Source organism: Toxotes jaculatrix, chromosome 12 (assembly GCF_017976425.1).
Source record: "Toxotes jaculatrix isolate fToxJac2 chromosome 12, fToxJac2.pri, whole genome shotgun sequence".
In the NCBI taxonomy this organism is placed as follows: domain Eukaryota; kingdom Metazoa; phylum Chordata; class Actinopteri; family Toxotidae; genus Toxotes; species Toxotes jaculatrix.
The window spans coordinates 15169033-15190333 of record NC_054405.1 but is presented as its reverse complement, the minus strand read 5'-3'; the positions used below and the strand labels follow the sequence as shown (position 1 = coordinate 15190333).

At 39.8% G+C, this 21301-nt stretch overlaps 2 protein-coding genes across 5 annotated transcripts in view; one reads left to right on the top strand and one right to left on the bottom strand.

The window, feature by feature from the left end:
- The window catches only part of larp1 (La ribonucleoprotein 1, translational regulator), a 45236-nt gene extending 38565 nt beyond the window's left edge, over nucleotides 1-6671 (bottom strand). For both annotated transcript variants that reach the window (XM_041051120.1, XM_041051121.1), the window contains exon 1: nucleotides 5998-6671. In XM_041051120.1, the coding sequence (XP_040907054.1) occupies nucleotides 5998-6382 (385 nt within the window). In that variant the 5' untranslated portion in view covers nucleotides 6383-6671. The remainder of the gene's footprint in view (nucleotides 1-5997) is intronic.
- A 9246-nt stretch (nucleotides 6672-15917) lies between these two features.
- On the top strand, nucleotides 15918-21168 carry LOC121191141 (15-hydroxyprostaglandin dehydrogenase [NAD(+)]-like). 3 transcript variants are annotated; one of them, XM_041052233.1, is made up of 7 exons: nucleotides 15918-16084; nucleotides 17129-17252; nucleotides 17899-18005; nucleotides 18319-18415; nucleotides 18830-18906; nucleotides 19393-19512; nucleotides 19717-21168. In XM_041052233.1, exons 1-7 carry the CDS (start codon nucleotides 15992-15994, stop codon nucleotides 19723-19725), a joined length of 627 nt encoding a protein of 208 aa, XP_040908167.1. In that variant the 5' UTR covers nucleotides 15918-15991; the 3' UTR covers nucleotides 19726-21168. The 3 variants fall into 3 exon arrangements, with proteins under 3 accessions (XP_040908167.1, XP_040908166.1, XP_040908165.1); XM_041052232.1 differs by having other exon boundaries at nucleotides 15920-16084; nucleotides 18866-18906; nucleotides 19393-19550; XM_041052231.1 differs by having other exon boundaries at nucleotides 15920-16084; nucleotides 19393-19550.
- The last annotated feature ends 133 nt before the right edge of the window (nucleotides 21169-21301 follow it).

Sequence of the window (21301 nt, the reverse complement as noted above, 5' to 3'; positions counted from 1 at the left end):
ATAGCTGCTATTTTGGCTTGATAAATGAAATCGGTGATTAACTCAGTTTTCTGTTGCTCAGCTGATTGATTGATTAATCAACCAGCTGCGTAGGTTGTAGTGATATGTAAGTCATAGGAAGGGGCAAAAACTTTCTGTGATAAGTTTGCCTTGTTTATCATATCAACAGCAAACTGGGTGTTGACAAGTGCGTTGCACATTAACCCCCCAATGTACAGTTTCTCTCCTTCCATTTCCCATCAGGGTTAGAAAAATCATCTAATCCCACTCTGTCTGACAGCATCATATTTATTTATCATCTTGCTCCAGCTCTATATTAGACACATATGTTGTTTTGTGAAATAAAACAACCCACGACTGTCCTGAAACAGTAGTGCCACTTTAACTTTTCACGCTTCTGCACTCCTTCCAGCTTCATGACCTTTGTCAGGTCCCGACACCTTGTAAAACCCAGCTACAATCAGCCTTTAGGGGTCAGATGTTTGAAGGTTTGGGTCTGCCTCTTCACAACCACAACAAAGAGGGAAGGGGACGGGGGGACAAATGCGGGAGACGAAGTGAGGCGTCCATGCTAATTTTGAAACAGCAACCCCCTGGTTCTGTGAAGCCCTGCTGTAGAAGTGGCTGACGCGGGAATGCCAAGCTGCTTTAAAACATCACACACTTCACAGCACTTCGAATTCACAACTTTATTTAGAGCTGTCAAGAAGGCCATAAACACAGGAGTGGAGGCTTTCGTGTAAAAAAAAAAGTAAATCAAGGTAACACTAGAAGTTAGCCTCTTCTATTTAGCATTTCTAGGTAGTATAGCCAACCAGTCATTTGTCCAGTGTTTTACCAGTGCCACATAAAGGGGAGTTAAAGTAAAATGTTACCAAAATATTGTAGGTGCAGCATAAAGGAAAATCTTAACTCCCTGTCTGAAGTGTAAGACAACCCTTCACCAAACAGAAGCTGTAGCTTTAATTCATAAAGTGGCTAAAAGACAGGTTATGTAAAGTGTAAAGAGAAGGGGGGTGTCCTTCAGTAGGCCCCCTCTATCCACAGTTTCAAGCATAGAGAGCAGCATTAGCATGTGTTAATTAAGGGTCCCACAGATGGTTAAGAAATGCTAATGTATCGAGCTAAACCTACATTTACATTTATTCATTTGAAAGACTGTCAGTCATTCCTGATCTCCTGACCAAGGGTCACACCTAAGCTACAGGACAGCATTACACGTCAGCCTGAATTGTTCACAACAGACAAACAGAGACTGGATTTCAAATAAGGCTGTAATCTGATGATGTATCACTTCTGGTATCTTAAACAGAACAGTGTATGAGTACATTATCTCCACAACCTTTTGTAGATGTCATGTGCCTATCTCAGTGGAACTGGACCACAGCCAGCCCGCCCCTAAGACAAAAATCCCCCAAATTATCTTAAAACCTTTTTCCTACAGCTTTTAAAATTTAAGCAAAAGCCAAAATACAGAATGCTAATCCTGTAGCTCAAATACCTTGATATTACCTGTGACAGATACAGCAGCACCTGAGTCAAAAAAACAAAAAAAAACTGCAATACAAAAATGCCCGCGTCTCCATTTTACAATCCAACCAGAGAGCACACACAACTTTAACAACTGTGCCATTGAGTATCATACCTGACCATAACTTTTAATAAATAACACAGATCTAGACACAACATAAACAAATTTTTAGCTTAGAACTTAATGTACATTTCACAATGAGAACATAAAAATGCTACCTATTTATTCAAGGCCATTAGACAACTCTGTGTTGATGCAGCAGGATGTCAATGCTGAAGGCTCAAAAGAAAGGAAAAATGCAAGGTTGTCTGGCAAAGCTCATCCTGGTAATAATTTGGCCACAACTCAGTCCAAAACCATTTAGCTAATGCTACTGTTAACATTACAGGCACTGAGACAAATTCATGCACCCATGATAACTCATTCCTGTTTGATCTTCTCACCCGTACCTGTGGCAACAAAGCAGCACTGCCTCTTGCATCTTTTGGATGCGGGACTATTTTCAGTCTGAACATGGCTTTACTGTTGGTTAGCAGCAACAGGTGGCACAGCAGGACAGGAAACTAACTTGCTCAGCCAAAGTGGATGCATTTTGCTGGCAGTTAAGAGTTTATTCTGTGCACTGGACTGTCTGGCATCATGTATCATGCTTTATTCAGTATGTTACCATTAGCATTGTAACTTCTGTGAGAGTCTGAAAAGCAATGTGAAACGCAACAAGGCTGGCCACACCACTTTTTAACCTTTATAACTAATCAACCATGAAGAGCCTCAGGGGACAAAACACACTTATGAATCAAAACATCACCCTGTTCAGAGGAACTGAAACTACTTGTCTGGGAAACTGATTCAAATTCTGGACCATACACATTTTTTAAAAAATAAAAAAAACCTGAAATGTTATGCTTAACCCATTTTAGTTTTACTCAAACACATGATCATGACAGTCAAAAGACTGATGGGCTGTGTATAAGGTCAGCGTGACGAATTCATTTGTATTTGCCCTACTGCCTTACTATCAGTCTTTATTCAACTGCTCCACTTTGTTTTCAGAGGCATCTCTGCAGCAATTCCAACATTCAGGAAGACATACAGCACAAAACAACATACTGTAGATCCAGTGAACGCAGAACTGAGTAGTGACTGAACTGAATTACAGAAATGTAAACGTCACATCAGCGCTAACAGTACTCCATCACCACTAGCCTGGTATGGCGAGAAGCAACAGCAAAACCTAAAGTAACCACACCTTAGAGGAGCCCTGTAGAGTTTTAGCCCACTAGTTGCACTGTGGAGCAGTGTTTTTATGAGCAAGTCATCCACCTATAGGAGGATGCAGGTGACGAGATGCATGTTCTTGCTAGCCATTTCAAGCTACTCCGCTGTTCGACAACTGGTGGTGGTGGCACACAAAGAAACAATAATGCGCCAACTAAGGCAGTGATGAAGACCACTGCTACCAATCAAGCAAGGATATAAACACAGCACAATAAATCAAAAACCAAGAGAGAAAAACCATTTAAGACATCTGTTAAGCCTCAATGATACATGCGCAATGTGTTTGGGCGAGAAACACTGAAAATAACCAGAACTCTTGTCTTCTTTTTTACATGAAAACTTCACAGGGCAGCACCTTTAAGTCTGTGGCCAATTCTTTAGTCTCGGTTTTTGGTGACAGTATGAAGAATGGATCCACACACCTTGGAGACAAGTCACAGTCATGTTTACTACTAATATTAGCAACAATATTGGCACACACCTTCAGAGCGTACACCTACCGAGAGGAGGCATCTAGTCTGAGTTTCTCTCGTCTGGGCAAGGATTCAGACTATCAAAGGCCAAGTTTAACAGGGCGAAAAATCATTTGTAGTGTGGATGTGGTGATGACACACTGCACTTTAGGAAGTGGTGATTGGAATTTTTCACTGTTTCCTTTAATTTTGTTGAATGACTAATGACAGAAACAACTGTTAGGTTAATCAACAACAAAAATCATTAGTTTCTTCAAAATCACTGGCTAAACAAAAATAAATAAATAAAAAAAAGCTGGGTTTTAAACATTTGCTTTAAACCAATGGTTTCACACATGGAACCCACTCTGTCCAAAAAAAAAAAAGTATATATATCTTTGATACTCAAGGTTATGTTTATTTTCAAAGTCTTGACTGTGATTCACTTCCCTGCCCAACTTTTTGTCAAGTACTGCATAGTTGGACCTTTACTTGCCTCTACAATTTACTCAAATCAAACAATCTGAGAAGGGTAATTCACTCTTTGATTGTACTGCTCACAAGTCATAAACACAACATGTGACAGCAACTCCAGCCACACATGGCTTTGTGTTAAAGAGTCACAAAAAAAGTCTATAACCACTTATCTAAAGACACAATCAACAATCAGCTTACAAATTGCATTTAAACATTGTTTATTTGAATTCAACATAATAAAGGGGGTAATACTGTCTGGTTATCTCAACCTCTGTCTCCCTGCCAGGTTTACTTGCTGATGTTTTGGAGCATATCCATCCAATCAACCCACACTTGTCCAGACTCAGGGTACAGGCTGTACCCTTAAGTCTACATTAGTTGCACATGCTTCAGCACAGTAAACAACCCAGATGGCAAACAAAAAGACAACACAAATAGCTGGCAGGCTGCAGTAAGAACCAGGATGGCCGGACTGTGTAACTACCAACCAGCCAGTATCCAGGGGAAAAGCACACATGGTTCAGAGACATGAAACCACGTTGCCCTGACAGAGCAGGAGAAAGAGAGCTGCTCCATGTGCACCACCACTAATCACTCCAAATAATCGATCAATGATCCCTTCATTTTTTATCATTCCTACGTGGATTTAATGACAAAGCACAATTAGTTGTAATGCTTTAGCTCGAATCAGAGTCAGATCATGCAAAAGCCATGATGGCTCTGCCTGCTAGCTCCTATGCTAAGGATAGCTAGGATGGTTGAACAAGCAAGCAGGAGCCGGGTTTGTGCTGACAACCGATACACGTCATGACAACGTGGTTGTTAACCACACAACAACCTGACTGTCTCACCTAGGACAACCTGAAATTATGTCTGGTTTTATGAGTTTGCACTGATGCGGTTCAATAGCTAGCTAGCTAGCAGCGCCCATGCCTTTCTCTTGGGGAACACGTGGAGTGAACACGTGATGTCTCATAACAAACCTGCTTGTTTTTTATAGATTAAACGAGCAGATGTTTCATGTCTGGTCGCGTTTCGGTACCAAGAACCGATCTTATAAAGACTTCAGAAGCTGGCATGTTTACACAGGATGACCGGAGGTGGACAGTAGCAACCTGGAAGCTAAGCTAACATCTGAGTGTGGCTTGACGACGCACTAGGCCAGACACGAGAGTGCGTGTGTGTGTGTGTGTGTGTGCTATTGTTAGCTGGCTTAGCAGCTACACACAACCGACCAAGCTCGTGGCTTTTCTATTAATTAGTGCAATGCAAGGCATGGGTGGGTATCTCATTGATGTCTTGCGTGGATGTATGTCGAAAAAAATTCGCCTCAAAAACAAACATGTACACAGCAGTAAACACCGGTTTAAATGTTGGGAAAGCAAAGGGAGTGTGTCAGCTAATGTTTGCCTGGGTGGCAGGAGATTGGTCGCACGGGGGACAGAGAACATGGTGATGTAGCAGGCTAAGAATGAGTACATTGGAGTTGACGGCTCTGTCTTCTCCTACCTTGAAAGTTTAAAGTCACTGCAGCAAGCGTGCATGGTGACACTGCTAAAAATTAAGGCTCCCCCTGCCATAAAACAAGACAGAAAAACACACCTACTGACACCAAAACTTGATCTGCTCAAATGCATTCAGTTTGTTTGTCTAGAGTGATGGCACAAGCAAGAGCAACTTCGCAAGCACTGCACTACAACACAATGCGCACATAAAGGTGCAGAACAAGCGAGCAAAGCACTGTTTTCTATCTGTTTGGGAACACAATCCCTTAATTACACCATGAACTCTTCATATCATGATTAAGGAGTCTACAGAGTAAACATGATTTCATCTTAAACAGACCAAAAGGAACAGTTAATATCACTGACTCCAAGCATATGACAAGAAATAAGAGGCCTTAGGCCAAGCTACGAAGAGTAACTTTTGCAGCATTTAACTTATTTGGAGGGTGTGATCCCTTGTGCAATCAGCCACCCATGAGTCCACTATGCCACCCTGAACTCCAGGAATAACCTTCACCAAGAGGAGGGGGGTGGCTCTCACTCCAAATATAACCACCTAGCAGGGAGCAACAAGAGGGCGACCAAAGACAGGGCTTGTTTGTCCACCCCCCTTGGCTCTTTTTGTTCAATAAATGCTATCAGACCCCCACGCCCCGTGACAGCCACTCGATTATCCAGTGTGACCACACCTGGATGGACAGACAGCAGCACAACACTGACAGCAAGAAAATCAACATGTAGGGAGGGTACAAACCGTGGTGTGCTTGTCCATTCACGCTGACCACGGTCACCGCATTCATTTTCCTAGTCCACGGGTTCACCTTGGGCGGGGGAGCTTCAGTAAACTCCTTTCTGCTGCTGCTTTTACCACCTTCCTCGTTTTGCTTGTCCTCGCTGTCACAGCCCCCTTTGCTCTCCTCGTTAGCCTGTTTGGAAGTCTGCTCCTCCGTACCGGGGGTCCCTCCCTGCCCGGGGCTGCTGCTGCCGCTGCTCCCCTGGTCGGCGACACCCGTCTCCCGCTTGGCCCCGTCGCCCTGGCCACCCTCCTGTTCCTCCGGCTCACATGGGATCACTTTGCCGTGCTCCTCAGCTTTGGCAAGCGGGTTGCCGGGCAGGAGAGCCTCCACCTGAGTGGCCATTTCCCACCACCGTCTTTCTTCCCCCCTCAGGATTACCAGTCCTCCCCCCGGCCCGAATTCGCCTTCAATGTCTAGGAAATGTGAAGTTGTTCCGCGGAGTCTGCCGCTCCTCTGTCGCTCCTAGACTAAAAGAGCTTCAGTCTAAGACGCAGAGCAGTCAGCGCCGGATTAAAACATATATAAAAATAAAGAAACGTGTCCGAGGGCCTCTCAGGATTACAACCTTATCTCCACCACCAGCAGCAATATGGATGATCACCACCACGCGATAGAGGGGTGCGCGCACGTACGCTGAACAGGGGGAGTAGCCACGTAAAGTCGAGAGCGCGCCTTTGGGTCAGGTTGAGATGATGCTTTCAAGTGCCGCCTGATCGTAAAACCTCTCAATTTCGGAAGTCATAAAGTGCCACTTTGTCGGGCGCACTTTAATAATGCCTTTAATAAGGACATCGTGGATGGATTGCAAATTTTTCGACTAAGTTGTTTATTCGAGTTTAGTTTAGTGTTAAAAAGACAAACTGAGAATCCAACCAATCTACTTTTGTCCTGCAGCTGGAGAAGAAAAGGAGAAAATGCTCTAAGTCTTATTTTCACCTGAAGTCCCTTCCACTCACTGTGTAGGACAACATACTATACATGTCTTTGTCTGCAAATAACTTACTGACAAATTAAATATATATTTGTTCATGGATAATCCCTGTAGAATATAAAATGAATATGTGTGATTATGGTTTATAACATATAACAATGATAATTTACAGGATTTTTTTCACCCTCATTTGTCAAATGTGTAAGAATAGTTTGTTGCAAAGACAATCGTTACCACTTCAATACTGCTCTATATAAAGTAAACTTAGTAATGGTTTGTGGAGGCGCCTTTTTGTCCAAGCCTTGCCTGAGGGGAAGCCCACAGTCTTAGACTTGAAAACCCCTCATGTTATTTCTTCAGCTGAATCATTTTTTCCGACAATCCTGAAAGCAGCGCGGTGCCCTGGATGACGTCGGTCTCGCCCTCTGGAAACGTCAAATCACCGTTAACTCATTAAATATCATTAACAAAACATAATGTTTTTACCATAAGTACCGTTTCAAAGAGCCTCGTGGATATGGTGTGACATTTGTTTATCCATCACCCATGCGTTTGATGTTATTCAGTTTTCTAACATCTTTTTAAAAAAGGTGGGAAAATGCACCTAAACCGCTCTTCACCGTCTCTACACTGTACACACGTGTGCATACCGGAGCTGCACGTGTGTGCTCACGCTCTGAGTTCACTTTCCCTTTTTCACTTTATCATTTTTTTCCCCAGGAGCTTTATACTTTAAGTACAATAGACTCGGAGCTTAAGTTTGTGTCTGTGTTGTGTCCGTAGCTACTGTGTGGGATCCCGTGTGTTGTGTCTGTAGTGACATCCAACGTGTGGCTCAACATTAAAGAACTTTTTCTTTCAGTCAGTGTGGTTGATTATGTAATAGCAATAGGAGTTTGGACTTAACGTGTGCCATTTGATACTTCGCGTATGTGTGGAAAAAAAAAAGAGAGAGAGAGAGAGAGAGAGAGAGAGAGAGAGTAGGGAATATTGAGTGTTCTTATGTTTGAGAACGAAAGTTGTAAATAGGGGGAAATGAGGCTTCACATGAGTTTACTGTGCCTCTACAGTCAGTACTGCTTTTTGTTCAGATAAGTAGAGTACAGACTTAGTTTTCCTCACATGGACATGAGAAGACATGCACTAAGGCCTTAGTTCAGCACAATGTAAATTGTTTATATTTACATTGGCATAATGGTTACACTTCTTCATGGCTGATGTATTTAGTAGTTTATTTACAATTTTACAACACTGTCTAGGAGTGGAAAGAAATCACAGTATGAGAGATTTATATCACAATATCAAAATATAAACATTGATAAACTACTGTGTATTAAGGTACTTAACTACATCAATGCAAAAATTAAGAAAAAAAAGTTACAAACATAAAAAAGTTGTGCATTTAACTTTTAACCCATGCAAAACTAAACATTCCCCTATTTATGAAGAATTAGTAGATTACATCACTGGTGGAAGAAGTATTCATATCCTTTAAGTAAGTCAAAGTGCACAGTAAATTCTTACTTTTTCCTTACATGGACTTGGCAAGTGCTTATTGGACAGTTCTAACTTGAAGAGCTGATCTGGCCTCAGGGCAGTTGATCACAGCTATCTACAGGTGCTATGGCGTATATTTCAAGCAAACTAGTTTGAGAAATAGTCCACATCTTAAGACTGAAGTGTTAAAACCTGTTCTGCATGGCCATACTCGAAGGCAGAGCTGTCACGGAGAGGGGTGAGATGTTATGAATCTTGAAAATGAACATTTACAGACAAATTCATGGTATTGCACTTAGTTGTACACATCTTCCAGTTTAGTCAGTTATTAAGTTAAGCATCATAATTTAGATGGTGAGTAAATTAGATGGTATGAAAGAAAAACACTGGCTAATATATGTATTACTTATTACAGATTGAGTCCAATTCAAAGTTTCCATAACCAGTAGAAACAGAAGAGTAATCATTGCAACATTGGAGAAACTTAAGATTCAATCCTCAGCAACTGAATAACACAATTACAATTAGTAACAGTGTAAATACATTAAGCGAGAATAAACCTCCACATATTTAAAAACATCTTTTAAACTTGTGTCATGTATAAGATCGGATACAGGATAATATGTATGAAAAACATAAAAATATACTTGAAGCATTAAAAACTTCTGACTAACAGCACAGGAACTTCAGCTGCTGCACATGGCCTGCAAGATTCCTCATGTGTTCATGACTAAAGTCTGAAATATGCTATCAGTCAGTGCCGATCATGACTCTGATGTATTTTCTCACAGTATACTGTAAATGGTTGCATTATTATAAAAGGCACACCAGTGGTTGCTGAGTGTTTGAATGACTGGGCGTGTCTGGGGGGTGTGCAGGAGAAAACTGTGTTGTGAATAATAGAGAAACTGTGTTTAACAGCAAACACTTAAATTACATTGCCCCTATGGATTCACATCCATTACATGTTCACACACACACACACACCTTCCACAGTTCTTCCTCATATCTGTGCTGCTCTGATGGGCGGTGCTCATGAGTCCAATAAGGCATAAAGCCAGCCCTCATTAGTACTGGAGCTCTGCCTGCACAACTGGTTTTATTGTATATGTGTATAAATATGATATGCTATTATTAAACTGACCCAGTGGCCTCATCATCAGAGAACCCCGTGATTAAATTTGTTTCTAACGTTAGAGAAACAGAGCTTTGTTTTTCATTTTAGTTCAGTTTTAACCTAGATATCTTGAAGATTCTTTTATCTTAAAATCACCAATATCCTCCCTTTGGTGCAGCGCAATGCTAAACATCAGATGCTACCTCCTGTAGCAGCACCCACCCCCCCGGATACTTCACAGAAAACGACCGTAATCCCCAACTGGATGAGGTGTGGTGGACAAGACTGGACTGGCAATGCTCTTCTGGCTGCTGTAAAGCCTCTAGCTGTTACTCACATTTTAGTCACATGACCATCAGACATTCAGTCCTCCAGGTAAGAAAAGCAAACAGTCAAATGTCATATTCCTGCCTGAACACAAGGAAATGAAAGAGAGTGTTCGGGTGTGGAAATCACAGCCAGATAAATGCTGGTAAGTTCATTGAGTTTTAAATTTTTAGCTGCAATGCATTCATCCATGCATTTGTACATTAAAATCACATACATGATAAAAAAAAGGGTGCATCTACAATTTATTTTGTTCTCTAATTACCCCATTTAATGCAAAAGCTCTTGTTACAACAGTAGATATATTTACCTGTGTCAGGAAAGGTTAGAAAAACTAGTTGAAAGTTTCACACCCAGCATCTACATGTCACACGCCAAAGCATGGTGGGTCTGGTCTCAATTCTGGTCTCAGACTGTGTCAGACTGTGTTATAACAACTGATTGGCCCATCAGATGGGGAGATGAATACCTGGTGAGCTGTGGCGCTATGATGAACATAGTGAAAAAACAGATGAAAGCAGAGACATGTTTCCAAATATTAAACGAGATCCGTATAAAGTGTGTAATATTTCAAATTACAAAGCCTTTGTCCAAAGATGGTTTCTTTCTTTAGAGTGATTTTATTATCATTGTGGTAATATTTCCAATTTTAACAATCGGGTTTCGACAGTGAAATACTGAAAATGTGTTTTGTCATGGACCAGTGTTTGTGTGTTTCTAGTCATGTATGAAAAACAAGTCATGACCTGTGGTGAGAATACCTTCTAATCCCTCTGTTCTGTGTCTTTCTCTTTGTCTCTCTCTCTTTTGTGTTCTGCCAGGCTGCTGTTTGGTCCTGTTCATAACAACATCACCATAATACACACCTGACAAGACATACACACAATGTGAAGCAAATGTCTGCGTTACCTTGAGGTAATTTCATGCTGGTTCAGTTTCCTCAGGAAGGGATCAATCTGTCTGATTGTGACTATGTTCACAGGCTGCTGCTGAAGTTGCTTCTGTGTTCAGGAGGATGAACTATATGATATGAAATTTATAAAATTTATGATCTTTAACAAATCTAATATGTTTTGAGATTTACTGAAGACTTACCCATTTAAATCATATGCTCTGTTTGGTTCTCTGATTTTGATTCAGGTCAGAATCTAACTCCTTTGAAAACTATGATGTGTTGTTTCACACTTTTTGCATGGCTCATACAAATGAAATGCTTCGAACTTAAGTTACAAATCTGGGAGTTGTACCAACTTCATGTAACTCTCAGCAAATTAGCATATTTCCCAAAGTATTTAAACAACTACTTTAAATTTAAAGGTTAATAGCCAATGTTTTCAGTGGTAAATTACATGAGTACAATGTCAGATGCCATTGTAATTTGAAAAACATAAAAATGTCAAACAAGGTTGGACAATCAAACTTAAATACATTTAGACACATCAGAGACAGACTGAACATGCTTGCTGACGTGAATATTATCCAGAAACGACCAGTGTCCTTTTGGAAAAAAAAAGTAATCACTCTCTTTTTGGGTGTACAAATGTTATATTACAGGTGCATAGTGATGTGTTTAGAGACCATTTGTGAAAGCACTCTTGTTGGTGTTTTTTAAAAGCTTTTAGGAAGCTCTGACATCTGAGGTTTGGGAGTCGGCTGCCAAACAACCATTACATTTACAATCTATGTGACAAATAATGAAGTTGTGAAATGCATGGTGTGAATTTGGTTGTTTATTGCTTTCAAACAGACCAGACTTGTGATTGTTTTATGGTAGATTTCCTCTTATTTCAGTATGAAACATCTTCAATCATCAATCATGACTTAATGCAACACATCTGACTTCCTGTTATTACCTGTGTGTGTCTGCAGCAGAAGAACTTAAATAGCACTATAGTGGTTTTGGCTTGATGACAGACCACACATTGTCTGTTGTGTGTCTGTTACTTGTCTCATAGTCTTATAGGTTGTTCATTGCAAACATACCAGAGTTTGTTTTTGTGTAATTTAATGATGCGACAGGGACACACAGTCCTGTCTGAGTGTATGGGCGGTGAGGTGTATCACGGTCATCGTTGGCAAGCCCACAAACACCCTCCTCTGTCTAAGTTGTAGCACCCGTCACACACCCTCAGACCACATAATGTCTACACATACACACACCTTTGCATTCACAGTCTCCTGTAGGTATTGACATTAGGTATACTCACACACACACCCTGCCCCTGCCTGCCCACGGCGGCCCCTCACTGTAAACAGGCAGATATTTCTTTCAGTGGCGGCGTCCCATTCTTTGCGACCAATGACATTGGTGACATGTAAAGCTCTCTGGCATTGTCCAGCTCTCTGGAGCTCTTTAGCAGTGTAATCACCAGTGAAATGGCAATGGGCCACCAGGATGAAAACACAAGTCAGCAGCTGGTCAGCAAATCACAGTTGAAAGCCGTTAAATGGCAGATTTGCCCCGTAAGCAAGACAAGCTTGGGGGGGCTTTGTGGACCCAGTCTGAGTGCACAGAGACTTTTTTCATAATCATTTATTTATCAGTTAGATTCATAGCTTGGCAGTCCTCTGAATTATATACTGTCCTATAAGACAATACATATCATCAGTACTGTGAAGGAACTGGATTTCATTTGACAAAACCTTAAACTTTGTGGTTAATCTCAGACCCCATACTGTTCTCAGTCTTGGTTAAAGATGTATCTAAAATCTCAGGCAGGTAAAATTAACATCCAAAAACACATTTCAGAAAACAGAAGATTTCAATAAAAATTATTGGACATGAACTGGCTATCTGCCAATCTGAATGCAATTCAAGTTCAAGAAGTGAGTCAGTTTTATGCTGGCATTGGTGGAAAGCTACCTTTCTCCTATCTATCCATCCATCCATCTAAAAAAAAAATTCAGTGTTTTCCTAACATCAGCTGCTGCTTTCGTAATAGGTTTCCTTGCTCCAGAAGCATGAAACAGTGGGCAAAGAATGTTCTTCCAAAAAGAAAAAAAAAAGAACTAATCTTAAAAAAGTTAGAAGTTAAAAGTGCACAGTTAAACTCATTACAGCTTCTTTTACAAAGGCAACAGATAATGTGCTCACATGATGAGAGTGAAATCTCTGCTCTCTGTCTGTGCCCATGTGTTTAAACTTGCTGTATCTGAGAAGCTATGATGTAACAGACGCAGTCAAAGAGGCAATAAGTCACCATGTGGCAACTCTACGCTCCACCTTGTGGTAGTTTAGGACACACAGCTCTGTACACCCTCTTCACAGCAACAAAAAAGCATGCTGTGTGTTGTAATCATTTGTTCTCATCCACTTATGGTGAATGCATCTGTTAAAAAAGAATAATTTCCCACATATAGTCAGTTTGGTATGTTTTAGAAATCAGATTTTTTTGTTATTTATTTTGACAATGTCATCCTTGTTTTCACTGTAAGTTTACTGTCTGCCTTTTTCAGTGTAAAGTTATTTATCTTCTGAGGATATCAGGTTATAGTTAACAGAATATGAAGCAATATTGGGCTGCCTGGGTTGTTCCTTTTTACTTTGTACTTTTAGTTTACATAGTTGTTTATTATGTTTTTTTATTTTGCTATGTCACATCTGTATTTTTACATAACGTCAATACATTAAAACGAATAAAAGCTTAAGTTACAAAAAGAAAAAAGAAAGAGAAGATACATCCCTGTTAAAGATTTTCCCTGTAAGCCGCTGCTCAGGCCTGGTCTCTTAAAAAGTTGAATTATTTCACATTCACGATGTTAGGTGGCTCCATTCTGCCACAGCTACATTTAAGTTTGTGCGTTTTTATTTTCCAGGGTCAAGGCCACAGCCACAACTTCCCACAAGAAAATGAATGTATTCCTTTATTTGGAGCGATCCCGTAAACTGCAATAAAGACAGCTGTGGTTCTTGTTACAACAAACAGAAGTTAGGTAAATTTACAAGTGCTTCAGAGTGTGCTGACCTCTGACCTCGAGCAGGCTAAACAAAAAAAAAAGTTTAGCCTGACACTGAATACTTAGAACAGTATTCTAAGTATTCAGTGTCACCATCATGTGTTGACTGTGTTGTTGCTTCTTTTGCAGCTTTGGACACATTTCTTGTGGTTGTGACAGAACTCTTTGGCCAGACTCCCACTCAGTATTCCCTTCAGTGAGCTCGACAGTTAAGCAGCATGTAGGGTCTTGCCAAGTATGCTTATCAAAAGCACTTAAGCAACAGGCGTCCTGAATACACACACACACACACACACACACACACACACACACACACACACACACACACACACACACACACACACACACACACACATTATGGGTGGAACACCTGATACACACATTGCAACTGTACTTGGAAAAGGGTTAGGTGTACCTGTAAACATTTTGTACACTTAAACTTAGTATAGACTCAGTTTAACTCTTCCGCCATGTATGTGCATTGACATAAAGTGCTGCAGGAAGGACTGAAGGATGATCCCGGTCTCCCTGATCAGCACTAAATCAAACAGATCAGAAAACTTTTCATGCGTTATGAAAAATAACACTGTCATGTGACACTTTATATTTAAGGCAGAGCTCAGTACCTGTGTTTCTAACATAGAACTTCACCAAGATTAAGTTTTTGAGCAATAATTGTTAAGGTGCCTGAAAAGTTAAATTCAGGCACTTTAACAATTATTGCTTAATTATTCAGGCAAATTCAGTCAAATTATAAATGTATTTCCACGAAAAAGAAAATAATTTTGTGTGGTAAAACATGTTTGTTTCTTTGCCTAGTATTCATCTTGTGACCTTTCAGATGTATGTTGTGACCCCTTGGAGAAGCCCTGGTTTGGGAACTACTGGTTTAAAGTACACATTTGTACCAATGCAGCCTGAAAGGTGCAGGAAATTACCGCATCTTGTCCTCCATTACATATTACAAGATTTCTTAAGTATGGAGATAGTTATAATAATACAAATAAATCATTATTATTGTGTTTTTCTAATTACATTATATTCATTATCATGGTACTTTTTAACTGTTTCTATTATATATATTCCATAGTATTGAGTTTTACTGTATACTGTGTGTATATTACATTAACTGCATGTATAATAATACACTAATCTGTATACTTAACACATTACTGTGTAAATGTTGCATTTATTATGCATATTTACTCCTATATAGCTAGACCATATGTGTAGTTTATACAGTCTAATTGTAATGTTGGCTATTTATTATAGAAATAGTATTTTAATGTCACCTTATTTAATTTTCATATATTTCAAATCGTAATTTACTTTTGGTGTCTTAGTCTCTATGCTGCTGAAACGTGTGAATCCCCGTGCTTAATACTCACTATTTAGATACTGTCCTGTTGATGACGGCAGATCTTGATGAATAGGAGCTATCAGATTACACAGCACTCTGCCTCCATCTAGTGACCACATAAACAAATGTGTGCCTCGGGGAATTTTCTAATAAAAGTTTTTCCTAATACAGCCGCTCCAAACTTCATTAGAAAATGTGGCAGTTTTATGCTGCCTTTTGTGTAAACAGTCAAACAAACGATTCAAATTATAATTAAGAGGTAGCCATAATTGCAATGAGACACTCTTAATTTCGGCATACATACATGAGGTCAAAAGAGGTGATTCAGTGCTGGTTTGAAAGAGGATAAAAAAAGAAATAGATGAGAAGTGTAGATTGTGAAGTACACCTGTGAACCGAGACAGAAATGTAAAACTTCAGAGTGTGTCACAGTATCAGCGAAAGAGAAAATGTAGGTGATATGAAAATGTTTTAGGTGGAGTTCAGATGTAGTCACATCTGAGTTCAGCTGTAGCGCTCTGCAAGTTCAAAGAATGGACTGACTAACGACGACCAGTTCCTGTTATTTTGATGCCGTTTAACCAGTGTTGTAATAATATAATGTGTGCATCCTTATCAGCATGTTTTGACACGTTACACGTTCCCCATTGATGGGCGGGCTCACTGTTAAAAGCTCACGGACTTCTCTCTCTTCAAGACTTTCCTCTTTCCTGCAAGGATCTTACAGCTGACTTCCTCCTCTGTTGTCAGTGAAGAGCTGAAATGGCTTTAAGTGGCAAAATCGCAGTTGTGACCGGGGCAGCAATGGGAATAGGAAAAGCAATAACGGAGATACTTTTGCAAAACGGAGCCAAGGTAAAGTTTTATCCGAGTTGTGGTAATGCTGTTTAACCAAAAATAAGGGTTGTGTGATTGTGGCTATCAGCAGCAGTTTATTGTGCATCGTTGAAGCAGCAAGGGTGCACAGTAAGACACAATAAGGCTTAGTTACTGAGCTTCTAAAACGAGATGCTCGCAAGGTGTTCAGTGAAAAGATCTCCCCCTTAAAAAGACATTTTAGTCTGGAATTGCGTCTTAAAGCCTTTAACAAACAAAAACGTTCTAAAATCAACATTTTCGTAATTTTAATCCTGCAACCTGAATGGTTCTTTCTTCTTTCAAGATACAGACACTGAACATTTTTAAACAAGCTGAGTTAAACTGAAACATATTCTTATTGCACAGCAAAATAAGGGTTTTAGAAGTCAATTATGGGAAAATTTGTAAATTCACGTGTCCTCTCAGCAGGCCACAGTTAGTGTGCAAATTATGTAAAATCTGATGAGGAGGACTGAAACTATTTAGATCTAGGCAGAGTTTATGTAAATGTGAAGTTGAGCTTCTGAAAGGGACATTCCACCAAATTTACAGACAAAATTCATTTCTTTTTTGTCAAGAGGACAACAGTGCGATAACAGCAAATCTCTGGAGTGCCCATTTCAAGGATTTATTAGACAAGATGGGACTTTTCCTACTCTTTTGGTGGCAGTTTCATCTTGCCATGTGGGTTTTTGGCAGTGCCCCGGTCAGTCATCACTCCCTGATAAAAAGGTTTATGAAGGGAGCTCAGTGGTTGTAGAATGTGAACTTGTAAGTCCTTGCTTGGGGTCTAACCATTGTTTTGGAGGCACTCTCAGGCCTGCCTAGTACTGAGAGGTGTTTCTGATATTTTGACCACCTCATTTACATCAATGAGGCAAGTTAGTAAAAACTAAACTACAGCCTCCATAGAGATCATGAAGCTGAAATGAAACACAGCTCTTTCAACAATAACTGAACATTATGAACTTAATGAAGGAGATAGGTAGAAAAATGGTCCTTATAAACTAGTGTATATTTTATGATCTCTCACTTGTACAGGTAGCTCTCTTGGATGTGAATGAAACTGCAGCAGGGAGTTTGATGGAAGCCCTCAATAAACAGCATGGACAAGACAGAGCTTTGTTTCTGAACTGTAACGTTGAATCAGAGGAGCAGATGAAAGGTAATACACACACACACACACACAAAAAAAAAAGTACGGAAGTGGGGGAGGTACTGACGAGTGGGAAACAGCTGGACTCTCATTTACTGAAATAAACAGGCCTAAAAACACATGAAGCTAATCACTCCCACCTGGACTTCGCAGAGTTGTCATTTGTTTTGAAACCAAAAATTCCACCCAGCAGATGTTTGTACAGACACTGGGAAGCCCACAAACAAAAGACATTTTGTCTTCAACAAAGCCTATTAGGGGGCAGAAGAGCAGTTCTGAACAGGATACAAAAGTTTATACAAAAACAGTAAAAACAAAAAAAATGTGTAACCATATCTTTTATTTGCTTATTGCTTATATTTTGCAGAAATGAGACAAAAACACACACAAGTCCCCATGGTCTAAAGTCTTCAAATGTCTTGTTTTGTCTGACAACCTGTTCAGAACCTAAAGATATTCATTTTACGATCAGAAGAGTGTGAAAACCACTTGAGCAACTAATTAATGAACTGACAAAGCGTTGCAGCTCCACAGTACATGTTGCTACTCTGAAGTGGCCTCATTTACATCATTTAAAGCGGTTAGGTAAGAGGAAGAGTTCAGCTTGGTTGCAAAATGAAAAGATAACCAGTAATGTTTTTTTTTTTTTCTCAAGCTGCTTTTCAGAAAACTGCAGAAACCTTTGGAGGAATAGACATCCTGTGCAACAATGCTGGCATCATGAATGAGAACATGTGGGAGAAAACTGTCTCCATAAACCTTGTAAGAAGCAGAAAGAGCAATATACAGCATCTGGTTGTGAATATAATATAGTTTTGTGCATGTACTTTTACTCTGGTGCACCACTTGCACAGGGGAAATTACACTACAAGACCACATTTCTTTCTTTTCGGCAGTTGTATGAAGAAATGATTTGGCATCCTAGCAGTTAAATACAACAGGTTTTGCATATTACGTATTGTGCTCCCTCTGTTTTTCACAACGTAGTACACAAAGGACCATGTATTCATGCACAGGATTAAACATTTCTGCTGTTGCCATTGACAACTAAAGAAATAACTATTTTTTGTTGTAGATGGGTGTTATCAGGGGGACTTACCTGGCTCTGGAGTACATGAGCAAGATGACTGGAGGTCAGGGAGGGGTCATCGTCAACACAGCGTCTGTGGCAGGTAAAGCTCATGTTTTCAACCAAAGAAAACACTTTCTGTTATTAATATAAAGACAGAATTTATGTTATGTTAATTTTGTGTATCTAAAATTTTTTCATTCCACATTGTAACTAACCTGTTACAGATACAACACAATTACTTACAGGTAACAATTTAATCTAGTACCAAGCTTTATTGTGTTGTCATTTTGGCAATGCTTTGGCCTCATCTCTGCAAACCAATACTAAGATTTTTATGATTAGTCACACCACACAGAAGGTAAATTTAACAAATGCCATCCGGTCTCAATAATATTTCAAAATTGTTTCATGTAAATAAGAGCGAGTATGGACAGGAATTTTGTGTGGCTCTATATGTTAGGGTTCTAACAACTCCAGTTTTGTAACACTAATATTAACTGATATTACCTTGCAGGTGTCAGCTTTCTACTGACCTGTCCTGTCTATACAGCCACAAAGAACGGAGTGGTCGGCTTCACTCGAGCCATGGCGGTAAGCAAGATTTTATTATTATTATTATAATTTTTTTTTCTAAATCACTGCAAATAGTCTTGGCTTGTTCTGTGATCACATTAACTGTTCTATGCACAACCTGGATCCATTAGAGCAGATAAAGAGCAGTTTTTTTTTTCTCAGGATCTGGTGAAAAACAGAGCTAAAAGTAGAATGAATATACATTCTTCAGGTGTGACTTGAATGGGGAGAGAATAATAAGGTTGATATGTGTCTGCTGAATGTGCAACTGCATGTTAGCCATAATCACTCCCATGGGTGATGTGAGGGCTGCTGTTTTGTCAGCTTGTTCTACCCTCAAGAGGCCATAAAGAATCAATTATCACAGCTTTAAGAGGTGTGCATGAATGTGTGAACGTGACAAACAAACAGGAAGAAAATAATAGTATGACTTTTTCCCTTTCAGTGCTTGTATTACACATACACGAACAGCTGAAGCTTGAAATTGTCTGTGTCTTTTACCAGGCTGCCTCTGCTGCATCAGGCTACGGTATACGGATCAACGCTCTTTGCCCAGGTTTTGTCCAAACTGACCTCTTATCAGACGCCACATCCAAACTGGGACGATTCTCGCACCTGGCTGATGTAAGCCAGCAATTAGTAGATAAAATGGGGATCTTAAAGTGAGTCTTTTTTCTTGTGTCCTTTTGTTAAAGTTGGTGCTAAGCCTCACAAAACCTATGCTACATTAAATCATGTCCACTGTTTGTCATGTGACACCAAAGTACATATGATGTTGTGTGCATGCATATTCATGTTCACTGATGTCGCTGGACCTTTTTGTTTCAGCGTGTCTGAGGTAGCCGAGTCCTTCCTTGAGCTGGTAACAGATGAGACAAAGAACGGAGATGCTCTTTTGATCACCCCGAAAGGAAAGAAATATGTGACTTGTCCTTCCTTCAAGTAGCTCTTGGCAGTGGCAACCCACCACCACACCATCATACAGCACCAACCCTCAGACTTCAACTGGTGTGTCCTCAAACATGTCAACATTTATCAGAACATATGAAAGATGACATATGAAGATATTTAACTGGCAGATGTGTTCAGTTCCTCGAGATTACCCCAGAAACTTTGAACTTTAACTTGTTAAGGAGATGGGATCTTCTGTTCAAATGTTTGATAGTTGTTTTTGTTTAGATTTAAATGTAATTTCTTGATTCGATGTATGTGTATGTGAGGGACAGATTTGGCAATGTCATCAACAAAGTGTAAAACGGTGGCTTTCAGGATATCACAAAATACCCTTTTTTAAGCACCTATGTACACTCTAATGCAGAGGTGTCCAAACTGATCCATAAAGGGCAGTTTAGCAGGTTTTGGTTCCAACCAAGCAGCAGCACACCAGACTTGAATCAACTGATCTTCAGGTCTTCAGACAGTTGATTGGTCAAACTGTGTGCTCTTGATTGGTTGGAACAAAAACCTGCAGCCACACGGCCCTTTGTGGAACAGTTTGAATACATCTGCTCTAATGCAATACAAATGTTCTGCCATAATGTCTACTATCATGATGCCTACAATGTTTGTTTTTTTGTTGACACTTATGTACAATACAGAAACCTTGTGTAGAACTGGAAAATCATTGGCATGGTGAAGAAAAACCCCTTTCTGACTGCACAGCAAGTCAAGAATGCTCTCCAAGATGTAGGCAGACTTGTTTCTTAAGACTGACCATTAGAAGATTTCGTGACTGTAACCTTAGATGATTCACAACAAGACCACTAACCAAACCACTACCAAGCCTCAAAATGTTTATTGTTTATTATCTTCTGTTTTTGCACCAACAACACCATGGCAAATTCCTTGTATGTATAACATACCCGGCAATAAAGTTTTCTGATTCTGAAACAGGAAGGTCAAGTTGCAGTGTGGAAAAACACACACACAAAAAAAGAAACCGGTAGAGAAAAACTTACTACTGCCAATACCCTTTACCAAGACGGGTTTTGCAATTTGAGCTGGTGGATTAGTGACATGTGGTCTCCATGTGTATTAAAGAGCTGTATTTCTGCTGACGTGAGCTCAGTCAAATATTATTCAGAAAATGTTGCCTTTTAGTGATATTCATATAGTCATAGTCATATGAATTCTTGTCTCATGCTGTTTCCATATGTGGGTACCTGTATGTTTACAAGTCTATTTGTACATGTATTTGTTGGAACGTGTTAGTTTACAAGAGTAGCTGAATTTCATTAAACAATCAAAGATCAGATGCCAACTGCTGTAACTCTAACTCCACATCACTCATTGTCTGCCTCTACTTCTATAATGTTCTTCTATGAAGATATGGCTAAATATGAGCACAGCACACACTTATAACCATAATCCAATCTTGGGGTTTTTTGTGTAAATACAAATTACTGAAAACAGA

What these genes read in the sequence shown, in the direction of transcription:
- LOC121191141 (XM_041052231.1), top strand. Translation starts at nt 15,992, where the DNA reads ATGGCTTTAAGTGGCAAAATCGCAGTTGTGACCGGGGCAGCAATGGGA. An exon ending in TTTTGCAAAACGGAGCCAAG is followed by an intron (nt 16,085 to 17,128) that starts GTAAAGTTTTAT and finishes TCACTTGTACAG; the next exon opens with GTAGCTCTCTTGGATGTGAA. An exon ending in AAACTGTCTCCATAAACCTT is followed by an intron (nt 18,006 to 18,318) that starts GTAAGAAGCAGA and finishes TTTTTGTTGTAG; the next exon opens with ATGGGTGTTATCAGGGGGAC.